This window comes from Podarcis erhardii, assembly GCF_964252035.2.
Source record: "Podarcis erhardii genome assembly, chromosome: 5".
Taxonomy (NCBI): domain Eukaryota; kingdom Metazoa; phylum Chordata; class Lepidosauria; order Squamata; family Lacertidae; genus Podarcis; species Podarcis erhardii.
In genome coordinates this window covers 31,931,667-31,956,974 of record NC_138509.1, presented here as the reverse complement: position 1 = coordinate 31,956,974, position 25,308 = coordinate 31,931,667, and the positions used below count along the sequence as shown (strand labels likewise).

The 25,308-nt window shown below is 46.4% G+C and overlaps 1 protein-coding gene across 1 annotated transcript; it reads left to right on the top strand.

The window, feature by feature from the left end:
- Positions 1-559: 559 nt before the first annotated feature.
- Positions 560-25,023, top strand: LOC309341951 (testican-2). Its single transcript, XM_081861975.1, has 9 exons — positions 560-604; positions 5,978-6,092; positions 7,323-7,437; positions 14,597-14,711; positions 16,702-16,821; positions 20,104-20,322; positions 21,643-21,705; positions 22,795-22,932; positions 23,901-25,023. The coding sequence occupies exons 2-9, from the start codon at positions 6,061-6,063 to the stop codon at positions 24,044-24,046; spliced, it is 948 nt and encodes a 315-aa protein (XP_081718101.1). The 5' UTR covers positions 560-604; positions 5,978-6,060; the 3' UTR covers positions 24,047-25,023.
- The last annotated feature ends 285 nt before the right edge of the window (positions 25,024-25,308 follow it).

The window sequence follows — 25,308 nt, the reverse complement described above, 5'->3', positions numbered from 1 at the left end:
CAGGGGCTGCCAATCAGCTGATCAGCAGTACCTGCAAACCCCGTTTTGGCTAAGTCAGGTCTTTAGCTGCACCACACCTGACACATCGCTATCAGCATGACATCGTATGTTATGTCAGGTGGGTGTGGCTTGGCCAAAATGGCCTTGTGGGCCAAAATTGGAGTTTGGGAGCCTGATTAGGCTCATAGTACGGAGGTTTCCCATCGCTGTTCAAGACTGGACAAATCCCACAGAGCCTAGTCCATTTCTTTGCTTTGTGAAGAATCGAGGATTTGAGAAGATTCAGCCTTCTTAAGCACCAGCCCATCAAATCATTGAGCTTCTCCTGCAAAAAGGGAACAAAGAGGGTAAAGCCAAGAGAAATTACAGCAACAGAGCCTCTTTCCTGGAATTCAGGCTGTCAAGGAAACATCACTGTCGCATCCTCTGCATAACATTATCTGTATGGATTTTGATTTGCCTGGAGTTCTCAGCATCTGGATTTTTATAGTTGACATTTTCTCTTGTTTAAACTCTTTTAATTCACTTAGGCTGTCATTTTCCTTTCCCCTCATTTAGGATGACTACATCAAAAGCTGGGAGGATAATCAGCCAGTTGATGAAGGTACCCTTTTTCCCTTTTTTTTTTTTTGGTTCTGCTTAATCTTTTTAAAGGACTTGTTGCGATAAAGTGCCCAAGACCTTGTTAGGACAAGGTTCCTCCTGGCCTGCAAGATGGTAAATACGGGAGCAAATCTCACTTGCATCTACCTTGCTTTCATCTATTCTAAAGATGTTTGAAAATGACTTTGAAGGCAAGACTATCAAGGCAGAGTACAGGCGTGTTTGAAGAGAGACATGTTTACCAGTTTTGGTTTTACTAGCTGCAAAAAATATGTGTCTGTACAATGCAGGAATTGCAACTCTTCTTCTAAGTGGAGGGTATGGTCTTCCTTTTTTATTGTCCACTCCCTCTGTTCCATTAGTAGCATGGTGTTACCTCTGAGCTGCAGTAGTCTTTCATCTACCTGCCAATGCATATTCTTAAAAACACAAAAACAATTTGTAGACAGGCCAAAGTTTTCCCTGCCCTTGATAATTCATTAGAGTGGGCTACCCATGGCCTTAATCACTTTCTTCTGGGGTGAATTCTGGTGCTCTTCCAGGTGTTTTGGTTAGTTAAGTCTATTTCCCTGCATGTTAGATAAGGGTGTTGTGTGCCATTGAGCCGAATTGATTGTGCTTATGCGAGTGATGGAAATAACCCCCCTTTTATGTTAGTGGAGACGCCTGCTTCTAAATGTTTACAGTTTGCAGGTTTGGTTTCCTTGGTTAGTATCATTTAATTGCTACTTGAAATCGATGCCTCCAGAGTTGTGACTTCACAGATGATTGATCCGAAATTATTGGGTGGGTGGTTGATGTGACAGAGGAGAAATTTGCGGAGTAGAAGCACAGAGTTGAGCGCTGAGCAGCTGTCCAGATAATAAAGAAGTGGAATGGTGCAGGACTCAATTTCATGCAGGAGAGGAAATAATCTGAATCAATGGCTGTTTCAGGGGCTTGTCGGGAGACATCCACGACCGTTTTAAAGCAGTTGAGTTGGGATGTTGCAGGGCCGTCTCGGGGGTGGTACTGCAGCTTGCACAAATGCTTTGCCAGAGAAGTCCAAATGGGCACTCCTCTGATTAATTTAAAATCTGCTTTAAAGACCTTCCTGTGCTTGAAGGTTTTCTAAATTTGGTCTAATTTTAATCTAAGCGTTGTAGTGGGATATGAGGTTTATATATATATATTTCCTTTCCTTTTTTTGCAAGTGGGGCAGTTGGCGCTGATCCAACAATATCCATGTGCAACAAGCCAAAGCTGTGCACATGTAGCCCTGTCAAGTCAACTGCAGTTGCACTGATCAGCTGTTAGGAAGGGAAGAGGGCAGGCAGGAAGGGTAAATGCAGCTGGGCTCCTCTGATTGGCGGCATTACAGCTTTCAGATATGGCTGCCTTTTCGGCCTTTGTGTTTATGTGATTCTTCCCGTGCGTTTTAATTCTTTTTTGCATTGGCCTTTCCATGTAAACCACTTCAGCAGGGATATCTACTGAAGGGTGGTGTGGACATTTATGTAAACAGGTCAAGTAACAAAAGCATAATGGGAAAGTTTAGTTTTCAAAAGGGAGACTTGGATGAAAAAAGGGGGGCGCTGGTACTGCGTAGATACTCTATCACACAGATGGGGAATGTTTTCCACCCAGAGGGTCAGCTTACCTTCTCCGCAATGTCCCGAGGGCCACATGCCAGAAGTGGGTGGGGCCAGAAACAAAAATGGGTAGAACAATGAGTGTAGAGTTCAGGAGCAGGTTCCAGACTGGCAAAAACGTTCAAGGAAATTGTAAAGCCAAAACTGTGAATCATGTGGTCTGGGGAGAGGGGATATGGCTGGTGGAGAGCTCGGGGAGTCCAAAAGAGAGCACCCGGTGGGGCCACCAGACCTGAAATTTCCCTTTCCCTATTCTAGGGAAAGAACGTATATGGGGCATAGGGAAAACTGATGGAATAGTTTGCTGACTTAGATGCTGTGTGGTTAAGCTTCCTAGCCAACCTGGAACAGAGGAAGTTTCTTTCTTCTAGGCAAGACCATTGGGTCTGTCTAGTCTACTACTTAAGCTGACACCAGAGCCTTCCCCGTTCCTTGCTTCCTGATCCTTCTCCCTGGAGATGTTAGGGATTGCAATCAAAGCATGTGTTCTATGGCAAGCAACTTGAGTATATCCACATGTTGCCTGAGCAACGCGGTCTTCGAAACTGTTGAAAAATGTATGCAAGAGAACAGCATGCTCAAGCTATAAGAACAGACCATAGTTCAATTGCAGATAGTTTATTTTTATTTTTTAAAATCACAGTCCGTTTTAACTGGCTTTAATTTTATCCTTCCCGTACACCACTTAGATGCTAAGGTGGCAAGTGGTGTAGACATGGTTGACTTAAATAAAACTGACACATCAATAAGTAAGAGTGTATACTTTGCATACCCAAGCTCCCAGGTTCAGACTCTGGCATCGCCAGGTATGGAGCTGGAAAGATTCCTCTCTGAGACCTTATAAAGCCATAGCCAATCTGGGTAGGCCAGGAATGGGGAACCTCCAGATGTTGATGAACTCCCATCTCCCATCATCCCTTGCTGGCTGAGGATGATGGGAGTTGGAGTCCCACAGCACATGGTGGCCACAGATTCCTCCATCTTGCTATAGACAGAACTGAAATAGGTGGACTGAGGTCCTGATTCTGTTTAAAGCAGGTTTATACATTCAAGCTTTGAGGAGCTGGAGTTTCACTGGTTACCACCGCCTGATCTTCCAATCACTGCTGGCACCAGACTTTTTTTTTCTAAACTTTTAGAAAATTGAGTACTTGAGCACCATTCCTTTGATCTCCCTTGGTTTTATTAAATAAAGGCAATTCAATTTAAAGAATGCCTTGACTGCTCTGGCCTGACCAGAATACTGATTTGCTGACCTTCAGAAAATAGTGCAAGAGCATTTTGTTTTTCAAAGGCTGTCTGATCCAGGCTGCAAAGTTCCTGCCGTTGTAAAGTTTGCTGGCTTTGAACCCACACAGATTTAAGCATGCTTATTATGCCCTTTGAAAGCGGCGAGCTTAAGGGCGCTTAGCTCTACACTGCAATGTCCTCTGCGGCCCAAATCCAACAGCAGTTGTGGGCAGCTAGTGATGCGTAGCTGGAGGGACTGGGTTTAGAGGCACCTCTTCCATTCCCATCCAGAGACACATCTAGCCCATCCTCCTCCAACCTCAGGTGCCCTCAGGAAGTTCCAAACTACATCTGCCAGACAATTTGGTAGAGGGTAGATAACCATTGCAGCCCAGATGGAGATGTGTACCTTCGGTGACAAATGCAAGCAGGAGGCTGTTTCAGTAGACCAGTCATTTGGCTTGAAACTTGTCTGTTATTCTAGATTTGACACAGCGTACATGGAAAGCTGCCTTCTGCTGAGTCAGCCCAGTGGTCCATGCAGCTCAGGATTATCTCCGTTGACTGGGTGCAGCTCTCCAGATTTTGAGGAGAGAGTCTTTCCCTGAGCTGCTTGGAGATGCTTGCAATCGAAACTTGATCGTTCTGCATTCAAAGCATGCAGTCTACCACTGAGCTATAGCTGTTTCCCAAATTTAGTGACGATTAGTTGTTGTGGGTGTATTACCTAAATCTCACCGATTTGGGATTTAGATGTTTGGATGCATAGGGGTGTGTGGGTGTGTTTTAAAAAAATAAATCTAAACAAAAATGTGTTTGAAAGGGGAGTGGCTAGAGACTAGATTTCAGGTGCTAGTTCTGTAAAGAACCATGACAAAAATACTGGTCTCAACCCAGCAGATACTTCACTTTCGTGGTTAGGGCTTTTCTTGCGCAAAGTCCTCCATCACACACAAACACGCCCTAAATGCAAATCCAAAGAGCCTTCAGTATATGTAGTTCAGCACTGGACGCTGCTGCAGGTGAGTAAGCCAGCTGATTTGTCGAGGCCCACGTTGGTTGCATATTGACAGGCACACATGACAAGTGTAAGGTGACCCTTGACTGTGTTCGTGCAGGGAGATGCAGCTGCACATTCCTACCCGTTCCTCAGCAAAGATGGGAATGTGAATCCTCATACGTACCATGTCAGGTGGTTCTCTCGCAGCACCTTTTTGCATGTGGTGGGAGATTAAGGCTTTCTGGGAGATGATCTATAATGAAATGAAAAAGGTATTTAAATATACCTTCCTGAAGAAACCAGAGGCCTTTCTCCTGGGCATGGTCGGCCAATTGGTGTCAAAGAAGGATAGAACTTTCTTTATGTATGCAACAACAGCAGCAAGAATACTCATCGCGAAGTATTGGAAGACACAAGATCTACCTACCCGGGAAGAATGGCAGATGAAGGTGATGGAATATATGGAATTGGCGGAAATGACTGGCAGAATCCGAGACCAGGGAGAAGAGTCGGTAGAAGAAGATTGGAAGAAATTTAAAGACTATTTACAGAAATATTGTAAAATCAATGAATGTTAGAATGATGTTGGAATGAAGTCAAGTGGTTCTTAGCAGTAACGCTAGAAAGGAGTAGGTGAAAATGGATTTTTAATAGGCAAGAAAGTAAAGTTATAACATATTAAGATAAGGGATTAAGATAAAAATAAAGAGGGAAAGGATTTGCTGAGTTAACCAATTGAACTGGAATACAAAAAAGGGAGGTCTGGGGAGGTCAGCGAAACAAGTAAATGAAAGATAAGTTATGGAATGATGGACTTATTTTTAATTGTGTTTATTTTTTCTGTATTTTGTATTTTTCTTTTTACCTTTTTTGAAATTTCAATAAATATTACTTTAAAAAAGGGGGGGGGGGGGGAATCCACGCAGGTCATAGGGAGAGCACACGGCAAGAAGGTTCATTGCCGTTGCATATTGGGGAGCCGTCTTCCTAAAGCGATGAGTTTAGGTTTGTTTGTCGGCAGTACATGGCACACTGCATGCAAATAATTTCGAAATCGTCGATTGTAGCAAAGTTGTTTGTAATAGGGCTGCCGTATTTCAGAAAGTGAATATCCAAACACAAAAGTTGTTGAGCTTTTCCTGCAAAATCTCAAAATGAAGTTGCTGTGCTTTTTTTTTTTTAAAAAAAAGGAAATTCTCCAAAAAATCAACACTTCCGACATTGCTATACACCCGCGAGTCCCGGACGTAGGGCAGCCCTATTTATAAGATAGCACTACAAACAGGAAACTAGCCCAATTATCAGACTCAATTTAAGTTGATTTGTGAAACAGCTTCTGATCCCAATATACTTGCATGTAATGAAGTATTGCAGACCATGGTTGCTTTGTGGTTTTTAGCATGTTGTATATGGTTGTCTGCAAGCTTCTGCTTTGTATCAGACAGCAACCTCTGCGGAGGTGCTATAAGAAGCAGCATTTAGTCATTCGCACTCCGTTTACTTCTGTCTTTAGGTGTGGACACCACTAAGGATCCCTGCCAGAAAGTGAAATGCAGCCGGCACAAGGTGTGCATCGCCCAGGGCTACCAGCGGGCTATGTGCATTAGCCGCAAAAAGCTGGAGCACAGGTAAGGAAGCAGCTGACCTCTCCATGAGTCTCTGGTGGGGCAATAGGTGTTACTGAGTGACTTGCTCTTGCTTCCGACAAGTCCTTTTGTGGTGGTCACACCAGGAAGGAAGGAAGCTGTTATAAGTCAATGGAGGACAACCCAAACTTAAATACAGTTGGCTAGTAGATTTAAAAGTGATTTTTTAAATTCAGGATATTGAATGAATATTTTTAAAAGTGCCAAGTGCTTGTCAGCCACCTGCTGAAGTATCACTTGTTAACCAGGACTCTGAAACTCAGGACCAGGTATATTTCGGATCATGTGACATCGTTGTGACGTCAGGTGATGGAGGCACTACCCATCTCTCAAAATGGCCTGTGGGGTGGTCAGGATTTGGCCTGTTGGCCGGATCCTGCTCCCCACTGCCTGCTCTCACTGAACAAGCAGGTATAGAGTTGCCTGCGCAATTTCCGTAAGTCTTAACTTCTTTTTCTTTTTTAAATTTAAGAGTGAAAAGGCAGAGGAGGAATAGGCAGTATCCCTAAGGGAGGCCTTATTGCACAGGTGAACTCATTCCTTGTGGCTAAGGCTCTCTTCCGCTCCTTCACTTAACGTTATGCTAGGTCCACAGGTGTTCACACATGAGCTCTCTGCAAGTGTTTGCCCAAACTCCTGTGAGCTAAGAGAGGGGAGAAAACAGGTGCATGCACACATTCATCTGAAGACCCTTAAAATCTCCCTTCAGACTTTTGCTCCCAATACAGGATGGTGTGAAGTGGATCTGGCCCATGCAGTGACATTGGGACTGGGGTTTCTGTGCATGCCCCTGCCTCTTATCAATCCATGCGCATTCACCCCAAATGGCTGAAGAGGCCTTTGGCCTCAATGGCTTTTCGCCCCTTTCTCCTGCGAACAAATCATATAACTGAAGGTTAAAGCTGTCGCTGTTTGGCAGGCGGAAGCTCTGCGTGTGGCTTTCACAGCAGCACAACAGGCAGAAATCCATAGGTGAAGCTTTTCCTTCTCGTGGCTCTGTGAAAAGTTTCACTTGTGGATCCCTCCCTTTTATATTACAGTGATACCTGAGGAGCACTCTTCGGTCTGCAGTTTCCGGATATTTCACATTCGTCAAGTGCCAAACAGAGAAGAGCGCATCTTGTGCCTGAGGGCGTGTTTGCTGCGAGGTTATCCCTGCTTTAATACAAATTCTTTGTTTCTTTCTTATCTCTCCCTCCTGTGCACCCACAGAATCAAACAGCCTACCCTGAAACTCCATGGAAACAAGGAGAGCTTGTGCAAGCCTTGTCACATGACCCAGCTCGCATCTGTCTGTGGCTCCGATGGACACACTTACAGCTCCGTGGTGAGAGAAAATGGCAGCAGCTAAGCCTGGAAACGAGGTTGGCGGGAGGGCATTCGTTCAGGGGAAGAAGCAGCTGCAACGTTTCAGGGGGTCTGGTCTGAATTTCATATCTGTATAGTACGATGCGGGGGGGGCGTGCAGGGAATTTTTGTATCTCTGTTCTCTTGAGTTGTTTTACAGTCTTTGCTTGTTCCTTACATTCTTAAGTCATAGGATTGCAGAATTGGAAGGGCTTGCTGAGGGTCATCTAGTCCAGCCCCCTCCCCCGCAGTGCAGGAATTTGCCGCTGTCCCCACAACCTTGGCCTTATCAGCAACTGAGCTGCTAGAATTAGCTCCGAGTCCTTTTGTTTCTCTACCCACCCACCTATTCTATCTTTACAACAACCCTGTGAGGTAGGTTAAGCTTAAAAACAAAATAAACCCAACCACCCAGTAATGGACCCAAAGTTATTCAGCGGGCTTTATGGTGTACTGGGAGTTGGCTCTACAAATAGCTTGTAAATCCTAGTAGTAGTAGTAGTAGTAGTAGTAGTAGTAGTAGGAAGAAGAAGAAGAAGAAGAAGAAGAAGAAGAAGAAGAAGAAGAAGATGATGATACAAGGGAGCTTCCAGGCTTCCGGAAGGAAAGGTGTTGTTTAGTCGTTTAGTCGTGTCCGACTCTTCGTGACCCCATGGACCAGAGCACGCCAGGCACTTCTGTCTCCCACTGCCTCCCGCAGTTTGGTCAAACTCATGCTGGTAGCTTCAAGAACAGTATCCAACCATCTCGTCCTCTGTCGTCCCCTTCTCCTTGTGCCCTCCATCTTTCCCAACATCAGGGTCTTTTCCAGGGAGTCTTCTCTTCTCATGAGGTGGCCAAAGTATTGGAGCCTCAGCTTCACGATCTGTCCTTCCAGTGACAACTCAGGGCTGATTTCCTTCAGACTGGATAGGTTTGATCTTCTTGCAGTCCATGGGACTCTCAAGAGTCTCCTCCAGCACCATAATTCAAAAGCAGGAAAGGTAGTAGCATATAAATGTGACAAATAAATAAATATTTACTTGCGTCTCATGCAACACTTTGCCATGGGAAAAACTTGGTTCTTTAACTTGTTATTAGGGCCTGTTTGTTTCAGAATGGTTGCTCAAGGGTCTAATGTTTCCTCTTTCCACATTTCTGGATTGTAGTGCGGAAAAGCACGTTCTGTTGGAGGCTCAGGAGTGAGGCCATCTCATTGTGAGGGAAGTGCCTGTCTCCTTCCTTAGGACAAGACTCAGGAGTGTGAGCAGAAGACATGGAAGCCATTTGCCCCTTCCTCTTGATGTGTCTTTTGACTGCTCACAACACCTCTCCTCTCAAGCTTAGAAACTTTGCCCTCTTTCCTACATTGCCATCTCATGGACATAATTTTGTACTTCATTAATGCTCTTCTCCTCTAGGCTATCGGTGGGTGGCCTAAGTCCTCTCGCCATTAATTTCCATCTATAAAAACGGACAATTTTGTGAAAATTGTAAGGACGCATTAACCCAAACTGTGGAGCAGTACTTAGTACTTCAGTACAGTTAAATCAATTACATACACACACACACATACATATATATCTTAGTGGAAGCACTGGAGGCATTGTTAGCGAGCGATATTAAAGATAATAACCAACAAAGACAACCTCTCTGGCACCTCTGCTTAATTTATCACCAACCCACAAAATTATATCAAGATTATATATAACCCTTTGGTGGAGGTCCCAGAGGTGGAGTAATTGGTTGATTTTAAAGATAAAGAAGAGGTAATTATGAGCTGGGTTTTTTTTTTACTTTTTCTTTTGAGGGCAGCTAAAATTGTCATTGCTAAACGCTGCAGATCTGCAGAATTCTCGTGAATGCTAGTATGATGAAAAGAACCAAAAAGGCACGGAGACAATAATAAAATGAGGCACAGCTTTTAAGAGAATAACAAATTATACGAAGGCTTCACTTCCTCTGGTGCAGACACGCATTTAGTAACAGAGGGAGGGATTTGTAGCGCTAAGGAGATCACTCTGTCAGCACACACATTTCTGTTTGCCTGACAGAGTGGTTTCCCTTCTCCTCCCTTCTCATTCTGTACTGAAACACGCACCCCCTCGGCCAATTGTGTGGGCTTCCTTGTGCAGCCTTCTGCTAGTGCCTCCACCCCCATCATTCAGCCCGGACACTGAGGTCCAATGCTGAGAGCCTTCTGGCGGTTCCCTCACTGCAAGAAGTGAAGCTACAGGGAACCAAGCAGAGGGCCTTCTCGGTAGTGGCACCTGCCCATCAGATGTCAAGGAAATAAACAACTATCTGGCTTTTAGAAGACATCTGAAGGCAGCCCTGTTTAGGGAAGTTTTTAATGTTTGATGTTTTATTGTGTTTTTAATACTCTGTTGGGAGCTGCCCAGAGTGGCTGGGGAAACCTAGCCAGATGGGCGGGGTATTAATAATAATAATAATAATAATAATAATAATAATAATAATAATTAGACTGGTTAGTCAAATCAGACCCACAGTAAGAAAGGAAACTGCCTTATACGAAGTCAGACGAATTGTCCATTCAGCTCAGTATTGCCTGCACTGACTGGCAGCAACTCTCCAGGCAGGAGTCCTTATCAGTCCTGCCTGGAGACGCCGTGGAGTGAAATTGGGACCTTCTATACGGAAGGCACGGGACACAGGTGGCGCTGTGGGTTAAAGCACAGAGCCTAGGCCTTGCCAATTAGAAGGTTGGCAGTTCAAATCCCCGCAACGGGTGAGCTCCCGTTGCTCGGTCCCAGCTCCTGCCCACCTAGCAGTTCGAAAGCACGTCAAGTGCAAGTAGATAAATAGGTACCGCTCCAGCGGGAAGGTAAACGGCATTTCTGTGCGCTGCTCTGGTTCGCCAGAAGCGGCTTAGTCATGCTGGCCACATGACCCGGAAACTGTATGCCAGCTCCCTCGGCCAGTAAAGCAAGATGAGCACCGCACCCCCAGAGTTGGCCACGACTGGACCTAATGGTCAGGAGTCCCTTTACCTTTATACGCAAGGCAGATGTGCTACCATTGAGCTATGTCCCTTCCACGAATTTATTTTATCCTCATTGTCACCTCTAATCAAACAGGTTTTTGAAACGATATGAAAACCTGCTGGGCCCATTGACCAGACCAGAAATCAAGATGAGTTTTGGCAGCAAGATCAAGGAATCCTTTTTTCTTTTCTTTTTTAAGGGCACCTTCATTTCTGGGGAAGGAAATACTATCGGCTTTCCCTGGTGTTGGTTAGAAAAGGGAGAATGTCTGTTACCAAGATGTTGGTATCAAAACATCACATTCTGGAAACAAAATGCACACAATTAGGACATTGTGAATGGTTTTGGCCCATGGAATCATGACTGGAACCAACAGGTAGAAATGGCAACGAAGCAGATTTCAGCTTAATATTAGGAGAAACTTCCTAACAGTAAGAGCTCTTTGACAGCTTTGGGAGGTGGTAGGTTCTCCTCTGCTGGAGCTGTTTAAGCAGAGGCTGGCTGGCCCTCTGTTGAGGTTGCTGTAGGGGGGTGCTGAACTCGTTGACCTTTCGAGGTGCCTCCCATCTATTTGATTCCATGGAATGTAAAGCAGGTCCCTTAAAAAGACGGACAGCAGCAATACAAATATCGCCAAGGGTTTGAGGTCATTTGACTTTCCTTCTAGACAAAGTGAGTCTCTGGGTAATAGTGCAGTGGTATATTTACAGTATTGGAAGTGAGTGCAATATGCCTTTGTGTTACATGCAGTACAGTGAAGCTGTGCAGGATTGGTGTGACTCACTGAGCCAAAGCTCGTTTGGGTAGCCCTTGTCATGCTGTGCTGACCTACTTTTTCTGCCTTCTGGCTGTTGGAATGGGGGAGTCTGTTCCAACTAAACTCTTGCCTTTAGCACATACAATTGCATTTAACTCTCTCAAAAGAGAGATGCGAGTCTTGTGAAGAATCGCCTCCCAGCCTGGGGTAAACTGATTCAGAAACTTTGCTAAAAACTGAGGCTGGTTTTTATACAGCTCCTGAAGCATGCAACTCAGAGATCTTTTACAGCCATTTTTGGATTGCTCCGTATGGTGGCCGGGACAATTTGCAACAGGAAGTGAGGATTCTGATTCTTCCCTGCTTGTCTCCTTGCATCCCGAGCACTGATCTGGCAGTGAGGTGAAGCATTGGAATTATGGCTTTGCCGCTAAGTAAATAGCTGTAACATGCTTTGAACCAACCACTTGGAACCATAGATTTGGAGGTGGTCTTGTTGGACATGTAGTTTGATGCAGGAAATCCAGAGTGGTCCAGCCTGTTTGAAAGCCTCCAACGAGTAGGGGATGGGAGGAGAAATTCAATTCAGTTTGCGTGTAAAGATGAACGTACCTACTTCATGCTTTCCAACACAATACGAGAACCAAAGCACAGTCTTCAAAAGTAAGACTTTTCTGAATTTTGTAGTGCAGCTCTCCTGAGAAGTAATGTGTACAAAGATGCACATACTGGTGTAAAGTGTGCATAAAAATGCATATATGAGTGAAAAATGACATGAAACAGTTTATTGTATTAGGGGAAATTGTTTTGCATACACTTGTTCATTAGGGGAAATTGCATACAAACGTGTAGATTAGGATAAATTTACACAAAAACGTTGGTGAATTTTCATGGGAACTTTTTTTTTTTTAAAAAAAAACACACAACCATGTGGAAATATGGAGAACTGAATTTAAGTTTGGAGAAATGAGAAACTGGAATAAATTGAAGATTTGTCCATTGCTTGTGCCAGTGAGTGAGACTGCACCATCCCTCTAAGTAATCAGTTCCATTGCCCATCTTGCTCAAATTTGTTTTGGGTTTTGTGAATCTACCCCTTCATCTTCCCACCAACTAAATCCTCCATTTCCATACACTCTGTGTGTGGTGTTTTGTCACAGCCAAATATACTGGGGTCCTTCCCTTTTTTTAAAAAAAAATGTTACTCTTTCTCCCATCCCATCAGTTATTAAGATGTTTGTGAATACCCCATGAAATCACAGCAGGTCAAGTCAGTGGCTGGGGGAAATATTTTTCTATAGTTTGCAGGAAACAGGCAGCCAGTTTGTAGCCTATTATGCACCAAAGAATGTTGAGAAGCCTTAGCCTGATTAGTTCGAAACCAGGGCACAGCAGGAAATTTCATTCGGGGGAGATTAGCACTAAGAAGATTCATTGTTATTTGCTTTTGGTTCCTCGTTGCCTGAAGAGTTAAATAAAAAAAAGTAACAGGATCAGAAGGCTGGCCTGCTGCAAAACCCTTCTGTTGCAATCTGCCCTTGGATTTCAAAGGGGTCAGCGGGAGAGAGATGCTTGTTGCTGGAACTTAGAGCTCCTAAATGTACTCAGAATAAAGAGCAAGGCTCATCATGGGAAGGAGGCAGGATCTAGCCATGGAGCCCTAACATTCACAGAGCATGGAGGGGAAGTTTGATTCCCCATCCCTACGCAGAACCCTCCTGTGTTTTGGCATGAGATATGGTGGCGCTGTGGATTAAACCACAGCGGATTCGAAGGTCGGCGGTTCGAATCCCCGCGACAGGGTGAGCTCCCGTTGCTCGGTCCCTGCTCCTGCCAACCTAGCACAAAGTGCAAGTAGATAAATAGGTACCTCTCCGGCGGGAAGGTAAACGGCGTTTCCGTGCGCTGCTCTGGTTTGCCAGAAGCGGCTTAGTCTTGCTGGCCACATGACCCGGAAGCTGTACGCCGGCTCCCTTGGCCAATAAAGCGAGATGAGCGCCGCAACCCCAGAGTCGGTCACGACTAGACCTAATGGTCAGGGTCCCTTTACCTTATAAGCAGAATCGAGTGCACTATAATTAAAAACCCCGTCTGTGCCTTTGCAATCAAAATCCTACGTCAAGCCAAATTCTGTGACCTGTGTAAGCGGGTGAAAAATAAGCCCATTTGCAAGATGTCTCTAATAATGAAAAATAGCGATCAATAAATAAATGCAGAATTCTGCAACATTTCTTTTGTGCTAGTCATTAGGAGCATGAGAAACTGCCTCATGCACTGAAGCCCCACCCCAGCTACCAAAAGCCTAATGTATTCCCCGCTTCCTTCCCTTCCCTTCCCTTGCACACATGCTTGTGTATATATCTTCCTTGTCATAAAAGCAGAAATTCTCAGAAAGCCTCGTTTTGTGATACCCCCCCCCCCCGGAAATCACAGCAGGCATGTAGCCTTGGCTAGTAACAGAACCCATTCCTAAGTTGGACTACATCAGCTGAGCACTATTGCTCCAGCTGGGCATGGCTCCAGAGGCAGAGTTCATTATACTGCCATAGGAATACTTTCCAAGACCCGCTGTGCCTTCTATCGCGGACAAAAGGGAAATGGTCACATCCTCCGATTTATTATATTGAATGTCAGCATATTGATATACACAGCCGCTAATCCCTGTGATTAATGTGTTTACACTGGAGCTGATTAATGGAGTTGCTTCCCATCAAGGAGCGTTCGGAGGAATATTATTCATGGAATTTGGAATTGGGCAGGGGGGGATGGGGAGTAACCGTTACGAACTTGTGCATGAGTATTCAGCCATTGCATTAAGCAGCAGGTGAATCATCATCTTAGTGCAGAACTTAGAGTATCCATTTGTTTGTTTGTAGTGTTTGGACCCTGCTCCGGAAGCTGAAAAGCAACTTAACAGATCAGTTAAAAAGCAAGACAGTTTCTGCCCTCAGGTTTATAATCTAAAAGAGATGATACAAAACGGGGGAAAGGGATGAAGATAAGCAAACTCAGGCACCAGGTCTTTGCAGGACGAGCTGGGATGGAAACAACTTAAGGAGAGGAGGAGCCAAAAGGGTCTGGCCTGTTGACCGAGGTGATGAAGTGGTCCTGCCTCCCAGCTCCCCTTCTGCTCTTGCTCCTGCTGCCCAAAGATAGAGGAGAAGGAGGCATTGTCCACTCTGTAAGGGTGTGTGATCTATGTTGGACAGACTAGACAGGGACTACCAAATGAGGAGGGAAGCGTCAGGCGGCAGCAGAGGAGCAGGTGAGATGAGGTCAAGGAGGTTCATGGCATGCTGTCCTGGACCAGCAGAGTACCGGAGCCCGGGTATCCCGTCCCCCATTTGATTGGCAAGTGCTGACTTCTCTGACTGTCTACTCTCCATTCTGTCTTGCAGTGCAAACTGGAGCAGCAAGCCTGCCTGACCAGCAAACAGCTGACGGTTAAGTGCGAGGGGCAGTGCCCATGCGCGAGTGAGCATAGCCCGACCACAGCCACAGACACCAAACAAGGTCAGGGGGAACATTTTAGCAAATAGTCTGATGACAGCATCCTCTCCTTCCCTTTCTCTCTCTGCTGCTTTTTGTGTGAACAACAGAAAGCATGCCTAAGAGTCTGGCATTAAATCGTATTCCAAGGGGCCCCAATCTCCCTTGATCATGCCATATGCATTCGTCTGCCAGGAAAACTACATGAGACCATGATCTAGACGCAGGCAAGCTCCCTCCCCCGGTAGCACATCTCACACTGCGGTTTCGTGTGCATTGTCATCATTTTGTTCTGGGAAGGTGACCCCAGGGCTGGCATTACTACCAGGCAACCTTGGGCAGTTTCAGGGCTCCAGCATTGTGGCAGCGGGCACTGCTGCTGCTTGCCATGGACCCACCTTTTAAAAACAAACAAAAAAGAGCTAGTTCTCTACGCTGGGTCTACTCGCTGTTTGAATTTCCTACGGGAAATACCTACAGGACCACCTCTCCTGGTATGTCCCATGGAGGACCTTATGGTCTTCAAACAAAAACATTTTGGAGGTCCCAGGCCACAGAGAGGTTAGGCTAGCCTCAACCAGAGTCAGGGCTTTTTCGGCTGTGGCCCTGATCTGGTGGAACGCTCTGTCACAAGAGACTAGGGCCCTGCGGGACTTGACATCTTTCCGCAGGGCCTGCAAGACAGAGCTGTTCCACCAGGCCTTTGGCCCCTCCTTTGGTGATCCTCGTAGAACTCTGGCCCAGTGGTTGCCATTTGATTTTGAATTGATTTTAGAATATTAATTTTAGAATGCTGTGTTACTTTTAATGCTGTTAGCTGCTCTGAGCCCAGCTCCAGCTGGGGAGGGCGGGATATAAATAAAAATTTATTATTAAATTATTATTAAAATGCTCCCTTCCCCACAGTGCAGCATTGTTCTAGGGCAGCGTTCAGAGCACAGTCTCAACTGCACACTAATGCCAGGTAAGCCCATCAGAGCCCACTGCTGGGGAAGGGCTTCCATAAAGAGTACACATTGCCCAGGTCCCACACACACATCTAGGGTCTCCTAGACTTGGGTCAATATGGTGCTGACCTAAGAGCTGTGGGAAAGCTTAAAGCACAAAAAATCAGGTTCCCCCATGACTGCAGTTCTGGTCCATGCAATAAAGATTCAGAAATCATTTCAGCACATCTGCCAAGAGCCAGTTCACATGGAAATGGGAAATCCAGTTCACGCTACACCGTCGTTTGCAAAATGGAGGAAGGAAGGAAATAGGTCCATTTTGTTGTTGCTTAGATTTCTTCCTTGCCCCTCACCATAAGGACCCAAGGCAGGTTTAGACAGTATTAAAACCAGATGAACCAATTTACAATCAAAAATATAAGGTGGGTCCTAAAAACGTACCATAGGCATCAAAGGCCAGGATAAAGAGGTAAGTATCTGCTATGAGGCATGCATGAACTAAATATAAATACTGTAAATAAATGAATAAATAGAATGCTTAATGTTACTTAGAGAATATAGCACTGTTACCTGAGTAAAACCTAGCAAATTAATTAGCAAATTAATTGTGTAACTTTTGTTCAATTTGTTGGTATAAAGGTTGTTTCTGAGTTGTATGCTATTCTGTACCCTTAAAATGGCAGGCTTCTGTCTGCTGCTTTACATCCCCATAAAAGTACAGAAGGCCAAATTCTAGACAAGTCCAAGATGTGTAACACACTCTGGTTAGGCAAGTGAGTGGTGCTCTTGTCAAATCCTGGAGTTTATCCACCATTTGGACAGCTCAGACTTTTGTTTAAGGCAGGGATTTCCAAGCTAATAAATGTCACAAGTCATCCCCTTCCCCAACTCCTCAGTAAGCAGTCCTTTCTGTATTACACACATAAACAAACTGGCTTTACTCCACGAAGGTGGAATGTTTTGCTACATGAAAGAGACTTCCACAATGAATAAAATAGAGTTTGGGTGTCTTTCATATTCTTCCCAGCTCGGGGTGCTCAGTTAATAATTCTGCATTTGATTTACAGAAACCTGTACTGGGCAAGACTTGGCAGACTTGGGGGATCGGCTCCGTGACTGGTTCCAGCTCCTGCATGAGAATGCCAAGCAGAACAGCTCCGGGAGCGCAGGGGCCAATCCAGTGAATGGTATGCAGAAACTGTGGCCATTGTCATATGCATACGCGTACACAGTCATGGAAAGACAGGGACGGAGCCATGCAATCTCTGAAGAGATTCTCTCTGCAGTTACTGGACTGATATCTGTGTCCAGTGATTCCTTTAGACTGAACATCTTTGAGCTGCAGGTGGATGGTTGGCTGCATGATTGAATAGGTTTAAAAAACAGACACTCTTCTGTCCTTGGAAAGCCTGCACATTGGGGAAGAAAGGGTTACGTTCAAGGTAGTAGCATTAAGGCAAACCTTAAGTCAGGATGAGTATTTCTGCTTGCACAGGGAAATGTTCTCCTCCTCTGCTTCCCCCCTAAATCTCTTCTGGGGTTTCCTCCAACTCTCTGGAGTAGATTTGAGGACAGCGGCCGGGGACCCACTTGTGTTAATGCAACAGTTCTGTTGAATACCGCCCATATTTCTTCTATATATTTCTTCCTGGCAGGCTGGTTTTCCACACACAGGGAGCTTTTGATAGGGGATAATGCTGAAACGTGTGATTCACAATCTACGAAGTGGTACAGTCCTGGGGATACTTATGCGCAATAAGATATTTCTGAATGCATACTTTGGCTTAACCCAGGGGTTACTCTCCCATCATCCAGAGCCAGCATGGCCAATGGACAAGGATGGAAGGGAGTTGTAATCCAACAACATCTGGAGGGCCACTGGTCACCCCCCACTTGGCTTAACCCCTCTATTTCCTCTAAGTTATACCAGGAAGAACGTTGTTTCATTCAGGTGTGAAAGACGCAGGAACATATTCAGCTGTAACGTCAGCAGTGCAGAGATACCGGTGGGAAAATTCCGCCATGTTTTCAGGATCGATGTGAGAAAGCTCTGTGTCCTGCACTGAACGAGGGAAGGTGACCACAATCAGCCCTTCAACAACTCCTGTTAGAGAGGGACAGCCTTGTTGGAATGAATAGGACTTTGCGAGAGCCACAGGCTCATTTATTTCACCAGAGCTGGCGCAGCAGATGTGCCTGGTTCCGTCAATCTTTATTCCCCCTGTTGTGTCAGCTCTTATTTCCCCTTGTGAAACTAAATTGTTTTTGCTTTGGTTGAGCAGTTACTTGTTGGGTGCCAGCAGCTTGTCGTATTTCGGCACTAAACTGGTCTTTATGTGTGACTCTATTAGTTTATATACCATGAGATCAGGAACGGGGAATCTGCAGCTCTCCAGATGCTTCTGGACTACGAATCCCGTCATCGACCCCAGCTGCCGACCAAGCTGGCTGGGAATGATGGGCAATGTAGTCCAATAAACTCTGTAGGGCCACAGCTTCCCCATCTCTGCACTAAACAGTTCTTGAGTCACCATCATGTTCATCCAATCAGATTCGGTGTGTTAAATACATGTGCCAATTTGCCACATTTTCATTAGCTGAAACACAGTACTTTGTTCTCAGAGCTGATCTGAGAAATTAACGCTCTAACGACAAGCTGGAGTCTGTGGAATTCTCTACTTATTATTATTATTTCTTTTGTAGTTAGTGTGATAAAAGGAGAAATGTGCTTAGCACAGAATGTTGGACTGGTTTGTCATCAGCAAACGCACATTTTGTACATTAAGCCGAGCAAGCCCTGCTCATCTCCTGGCTGCTTCCACAGAGCAGAGCTTTCTGTGTGGGCCACCCACACTCTGCCAGTTGCTGTGTGAGCACAGCAAGGTAAAGGTTTTTGCGCACTTGTTTGTTTTAAACAAGTCCCCAGCCCCTGAGCAGAGTTGGCAGATTGGTCCCAGAGCACACGCAGAACATGAAGTGTGACCGGTCAGGAGGAAGATCATTAGTTTAAATGTCAGTGAACAGAAAGCGCCAAGCCGCATGCTTCTCCCACAGGCGGGCCTGATGCATTGGAGGAAGTCTTGCCGCGTTGGGAGGGCGATGCCCTTGTGCCACCGTTGGCTCTGCCGCTCCCGTCCCTCGGCTTTCGTAAGCAGAGCAGTGAGCCGCCGTGGCTCACCTCCAGCGGCGAGGAAGTCCATCTGGAACCAGCCTGGCAGCAGCATCACAAACTACGTAGGAGATAGGAAGTGAAGCAGGCCATGCGGGGAAATGGCAAGGCTCCCGTCTCCTTCAATAGCAGCTGCTTTTCCTAGAGGGCCACTTTGAGTAGCGAGCCGAGCGTGGCAGGCCGACGCCGCAGCCATGACCCTTTCAGGCGGGCTGCCACTGTCGTCTTCTGTCCTCCGTGCCACGTCCTCCTTGCATCTTCTGCCTCTAGCTTGGCTTCAGGAAGGAGAGAGCTAGCAGCTGGTACCTTGTAGAGGACCAGATTTTGCCAGTGGGCCTGCAGTTGTTCACCTCTGCTCCATACATGCTTAACATGTATTTGCCATGCAGAACTGCGATGGTGGTATTTTGGGGTTCCGGTGCAGAATTTCAGGCCTGCGGTTTGAATCCTGGTGTGCAGCAGCATTGACAGGCAGCCTTTCCAGGAGAGGCCGTGCATATGCACAAGCTTGTGTCGACGCACGAGCTTTTAAATAAGTAAAAATTCCGCAACTAGGAAGACGGAACTCTGTGAGCGGTATAAATTATGCAGATCAAGCCTATTTGCATAATACATGCAGCTTCTCTGAGGAGCGGCAAGGCACTCTAGGAGCACCTTCCTCTCAGCCACAGGGTGTTCTGCTCGGCTTCTCGTTTGTGTAGCTCCTAAGCATCGCCTACACGTTTTTAATCACCCCTGTCTTTGTAGCCATAAGGTCTAGCAGCTTGCTTGGTTTCTTTAAAATAATGAGTAGAACCTGCAACAAATCACTGCAGGTGATCTACCTCTCAGTGCAAGTGCTCCTGTTCAGAGTTGCAGACAGACATGTTATCCTTAGGATACTCCGTTGCACACACAGACACACACTTTGGGTTTTTTTGTTTACCAGCTGACACTCAACATTCCACAGCTGCTGAGCATGCTCAGTCTCCATTGGGTTGTCTTTGGGGTGGTTTTGCCTCCTAGGGGTGTATTTTTTAAGTTTTATACTTCTTCTTACCTTGAGGTTCACCTTCACACACTGCTTCTCCCATCTCGTCTCTCAAAAACCCCATTTCGGCTCCAAACCACCTGAGTTCACTCTTAGAGGGAACAATGGAAGCTGAGGTCCTCAGGATGATGAATTCTGCACCCAAATTCCGCGCTTGCGGACGCAAGAGGCCCTCGTTAGAACTATATGCGCAGAGGCACCTTCGCTCCCCCTTACTCTTCTTTCTCACTCTCTGCTGTTGTTGTTTTTTCAAACCCCTTCTGCTTGCAGTGCTGGACAAGAGCCTTGTGGCCAGTTGCAAAGACTCGATTGGCTGGATGTTTTCCAAGCTGGACACCAACGGCGACCTTTTCCTGGACCAGACGGAGCTGGCAGCCATCAACCTGGACAAGTACGAGATCTGCATCCGGCCTTTCTTCAACTCCTGCGACACCTACAAGGACGGCCACGTCTCCACCGCAGAGTGGTGCTTCTGCTTCTGGCGAGAAAGTGCGTTGCTGCAAGGTTTCTCCTAAGAGTCTTTTGTGTTGACTCCTTCCAGCCAGTCATATCCCGCCATTCTTTATATAGCGCCAACTGTTGTAAGTGATGCTGAAAGAGATACACACACACGCTGACAAATGGGCTTCTCCCTATCTTTCACTGATGGCACTAAGCTAAAGGCCTCTTCTTGGCTGATGTGTTTTACCATAGCATAATACTAAGTTCAGGGACTGTGGGTTAAACCACAGAGCCTAGGACTTGCCAATCAGAAGGTTGGCGGTTCGAATCCCCGTGACGGGGTGAGCTCCCATTGCTCGGTCCCTGCTCTTGTCAACCTAGCAGTTCGAAAGCACGTCAAAGTGCAAGTAGATAAATAGGCGGGAAGGTAAACGGCGTTTCCGTGCGCTACTCTGGTTCGCCAGAAGCGGCTTAGTCATGCTGGCCACATGCTGACCCGAACGCTGTACGCTGGCTCCCTCGGCCAATAAAGCAAGATGAGCGCCGCAACCCCAGAGTTGGTCACGACTGGACCTAATGGTCAGGGGTCCCTTTACCCTTTACCTTTAGTACTAAGTTCAAGCTGTTTAAAGAGGCACTCGTTACAGCCCCACTTAGATTAAAGATCATCCTTTATTTGCACGCCACCTTTCTGTCGTAAATTTTGCTCGTGGTGGCAAAACTGGCTAAGTGGCAACAGAATTTAACAATAAGTTAACTAAAACATCTCAGCATCTCAGTAATAAATATACCATAAAATTGAACATTAGTAAGGTCTACTAATAAAACGCAGAAACATCCCTGTAAATAAGGTACCATCAAGATTAATTCTGGACCCCAAGGGAAGCCCCAAAACATCACCCCACCTTGATAGTCTCTAGCAGCATGCTTTTTCCCAGACTTGCAGCGAAGCTGGTCTCTCTTATATTTTCTCCCCGGGAGCTGCCAATAGTTTTTAGGAGGGAGAATATTTGCTTAGCGTTTACGTAGTGCTTTTTCTTATGAAGTCAGAGCCCTTTGCATACACACACACACACACACACACACACACACACACACTTCAGTAATCCTTGCAACAGCCCTGGAAGTTAGACCACTGCTGTTAGTAAATGAAACACTGATATTTATGTAAGTGGTTTTTCTTAAGGGCTTAGAGCACTTTGCATATTTTATGTTAATTATTCTTCCAGCAGTCCTGCAAGGTAGGCCCTCGTATCAGAGATTACTGGGGGAGAATAGCTCATTTATTGACACGGCTCCGCTGAGATTGTTTTGAGCTGGTTTTTGGCAATTCTGGAATGGACGCGTGTTTTGTTTTGGGTGTTTCAGAGCCTCCTTGTCTTGTGGAGCTGGAGAGGATACAGATCCAGGAAGCAGCCAAAAAGAAACCTGGTGAGTTGTGGAACTGGGGAGCTGTTTGGGGATGGGTGAGGGAAGGGGAAAGGGGTCTTGTGGATGTCTCGTGCTGGTAGTCAATGCTTGGAAGGCACTTCAGCAGGCAGTGTTGGCTTCTTTCACCCAAGCCCCATCTCTGCTTGCCCCACAGCTGAGGGCCAGAGGATCCACACCTGTTTTAGATGATGGTGTCATGGAAATGAAGATTTAGGCAGATCTAATGGCTCTTCCCTAAAGTCCAGCTCAGGCATCCCCAAACTCGGCCCTCTGGCTGTTTTGGGACTACAATTCCCATCATCCCTGACCACTGGTCTTGTTAGCTAGGGATGATGGGAGTTGTAGTCCCAAAACAGCTGGAGGGCCGAGTTTGGGGATACCTGGTCCAGCTCATACATGTGGGTGGACATGCTCAAAGCAGCCTTATGACTGGAGCCATTTGTGCGAGCAAATCCCCAATCTGGGCAGATTTCAGCAATAATCGTGCAACAGCTCATTGTCGCAGGCCAGGCCAGGGGTGTTTGTAGCGGTGCATTGCCCTGGCCGTGTGCATATATGGCAATCCACTTATTACACATTATGATTTTTGTCAGTGGTTTTTGTACACCATAATTCTTGTCAGGGAAATAATCGATGTGTGAAGATTTTCCCTTGTTGTTTTCCACTGCATATGTTTATGCGTGAAAGCACCTCTGAGGTCAGATCATTTTTTGTTTAACTGTGTATTGAAGAAGCTAATTTTTTAAGGTGGTTCTAAGCACAATTAAATATAAAGTCCGTACTCTGGCCAGTTATTCCTTACAGTCTAAGCTCCTTTCTTATTCAAAGTGTATGATCTTCCTTTAAATTCCCAGTTGTACAAGATGCTGTGGGCTGCTAGGGTTGCCACATGTCCTCTTTTTCCAGGACAAGTCCTCCTTTTTGCCATGGCGATCCATAGTTAAAAGCAGAAGTCAGCAAATGTGTCCCTCTGTTTTGTTCTTCAAAACACAGCAATCCTAAAAATCATTTCCCAGCAATGAAGTCCTGCTGCTGCAACCATTGTATCCCAACTCTACTGACGCCCTGTTGCTGACTTTGCTTTCCCAGGGATCTTCATCCCCAGCTGCGATGAGGATGGGTACTATCGGAAGATGCAGTGTGACCCAAGCAGTGGGGAGTGTTGGTGCGTGGACCACCTTGGCATGGAACTAACAGGAACGCGGATGCATGGGAATCCAGATTGTGGTAAGGAGAATGGAGAGGAAAGGTGGCGAGAACTGTTGGCGGGTTGGAGCACAAAATGTACACATTGCACACAACAAAGGGGCCTCCAAAGTGGCCCCCGTCGTGGACTGGTTGGATGCAGAGGAACGGTGGGAAGAACCAGCTGTGGAACTCACAAGAAGGCTCAGAGGCCAGGGAATGGTGGTGGGACCACGATGAGCGGTCAGAGGGAGAAGACTGGGCAGAGGAGGTGTCGGAAGCTGAAGAGGTAACAGGTCTGAGTGAGCTGGGAGAGTCTGTGGCAGAGAGGAGTCCAGAAGCTGAAGCAGGAGAGGAGGGAGGCCAAGAGGCAGAGAGGAGACTGGCTAGTGAAGAGGCACAAGTGTCTCCCCCTCTTGCTGCGACCAGCTCCCCTCTTCCTGGTCTCCCAGAACATGCAGAGAAATGAAGAGGGCAGAGGAATGGGAGACAAGACAACAGAGCCTTTGGCTGCCGGGGAAGGAATTGAGGGAGGAGCCTTACAGAGCGGTGGAAACCTCGCAACTGCTTCCTTGGGGCTACTAGGAAGAGTTGCTGTGATCTCTAGGCCTGCACTGTTTTGGTTTCTTCAAATAAAGAGTCAACTTCACAGACACTGGACTTAGGCAGCAGTGGGGAGCTGGGAACCTTCAGTCTCAGCAAGTGCTTCTAGGCGGGGGGAGGGGGGCAAGACTTGCTGGAGACGAGTTGCTGTGCTCACGAGGCCTGACACTCCTGGGGTTTTTTGCCAACAAAGAGTTAACTCCAACTTGCTCAGTGTGATTTCCTGCTGGCTCACTCCTGTTGGCCCCACTTGTAGAGTTGAGCGGAAAGGTTTCCTCGCCATGGAAGAAGTGAATGAATGCCTTCTGAAGGGGAGGGTTCACCATCCACGGTTACCAAAGTGCCGCACCGCCGTTTCCTTACTAACGCTGCTGCTTCTGCTGCTGTTGTTCTTCTCGTTGTTGCAGATGATATCGTTGGATTCTCTGGGGACTTTGGGAGTGGCGTCGGGTGGGAAGACGAGGAAGAGAAAGAGACTGAGGAAGCCGGTGAGGAGGCCGAGGAGGAGGAAGGCGAGGTGGGAGAGGCCGACGACGGAGGCTACATTTGGTAGAAGCCGCCGAGGGCACAGTTTGGTCAGGATGCTGGCTGCAGGGCTGGGAGACGGCCGTCGAAACCCGAAGGAGAGGAACAGCTTAACAAGATGATCAGGAAACACAGTTGAATGTAACTAACTATGGCAGAACATGTTGTGTGTGCGTGTGTGAGTGTGTGTATGTATGCACCTGCCTGGGTGAGTCCATTCTCCTTACATGGCCGTGGGGATTATCTTGTTTCCCACCCCCCAGCTTAGCAGAGATCAAAGCTGTATCAAAGCAAAATGGGAAAGGGGGCAAAGTATTCTGCACTGTAGGTTCGGGTGGTCTTTTTATATATATAAATATATTTAAAAAATGTAATTTAATTTAATGTTTAAATTGTCTTATCACACATTTCCGCTCGTAGCCAGACTCCCAAATATGTTTACCTGCCCCATCATCTCTCGTGTTATGGTTCCTAGCAATAGCTTCCAACAATTTACACATTGTTAGGTATGTACACCCTGGTGCACCAGATCGCTTTCAAGCACATGCTCTGCAAGCGCCCAGGAGCTCTGCCAAGCATTCCTGGGTCTTCGTTGCAATGGAAGAGGTGTGATCACCTGGACTTCGGCTGACAGGTCAGGGATGAAGAGCAGCCCCTTTCTCTTCCTTTGACCATATGTTAGATCCATATCAGGCTGGGACAGGTAGCACAGTGCTGGTTAGCATATTACAGTCTTCTCAGACACCGAGAGGGTCCTGCAAAATCCTACCTCCCTGGAAAATTCCCCACAGGAGGCTTGGCATCCTCGTATTGATTTAAGAACCGACAGGTGATCACAGGGTTGCGCCCACTGATTTAGAGGATCCCAAGAAAGGGCACTGCAAACTTGTCTCAACTTTATCTCTGGTCACTGTAGAATAACGGGCTTCCATTTGGCCTCTCAGTGCCCTGGCAGAGTGACAGAGGCATTTGGGCACACAATTGGCTGAGAAACACTGATTATTTTTTTTTTAAAAAAAGGAGAAATAACGTTATCGATTGTGGAATGCAAATTTGTGGGGCAGGCTAGGGTAACCAACGGCAAAAAGGCATCCCTAGCTAGGAACAAAGTTCCCATGATGAAAAAGGGGGGTCCATATCCGTCAACAGCAAAACGGCCACCCCAGGAGGTTTGCTTCCGAATGATTTGGGTTGCAGTGTGGCGTTGCTATTGGCTGCTTTGTTTCTAGGTAAAGATGCTCTTTTCTACATTCTTTTCCAGGTCAGGGGAACTGTAGGCTTTTCGCCTGG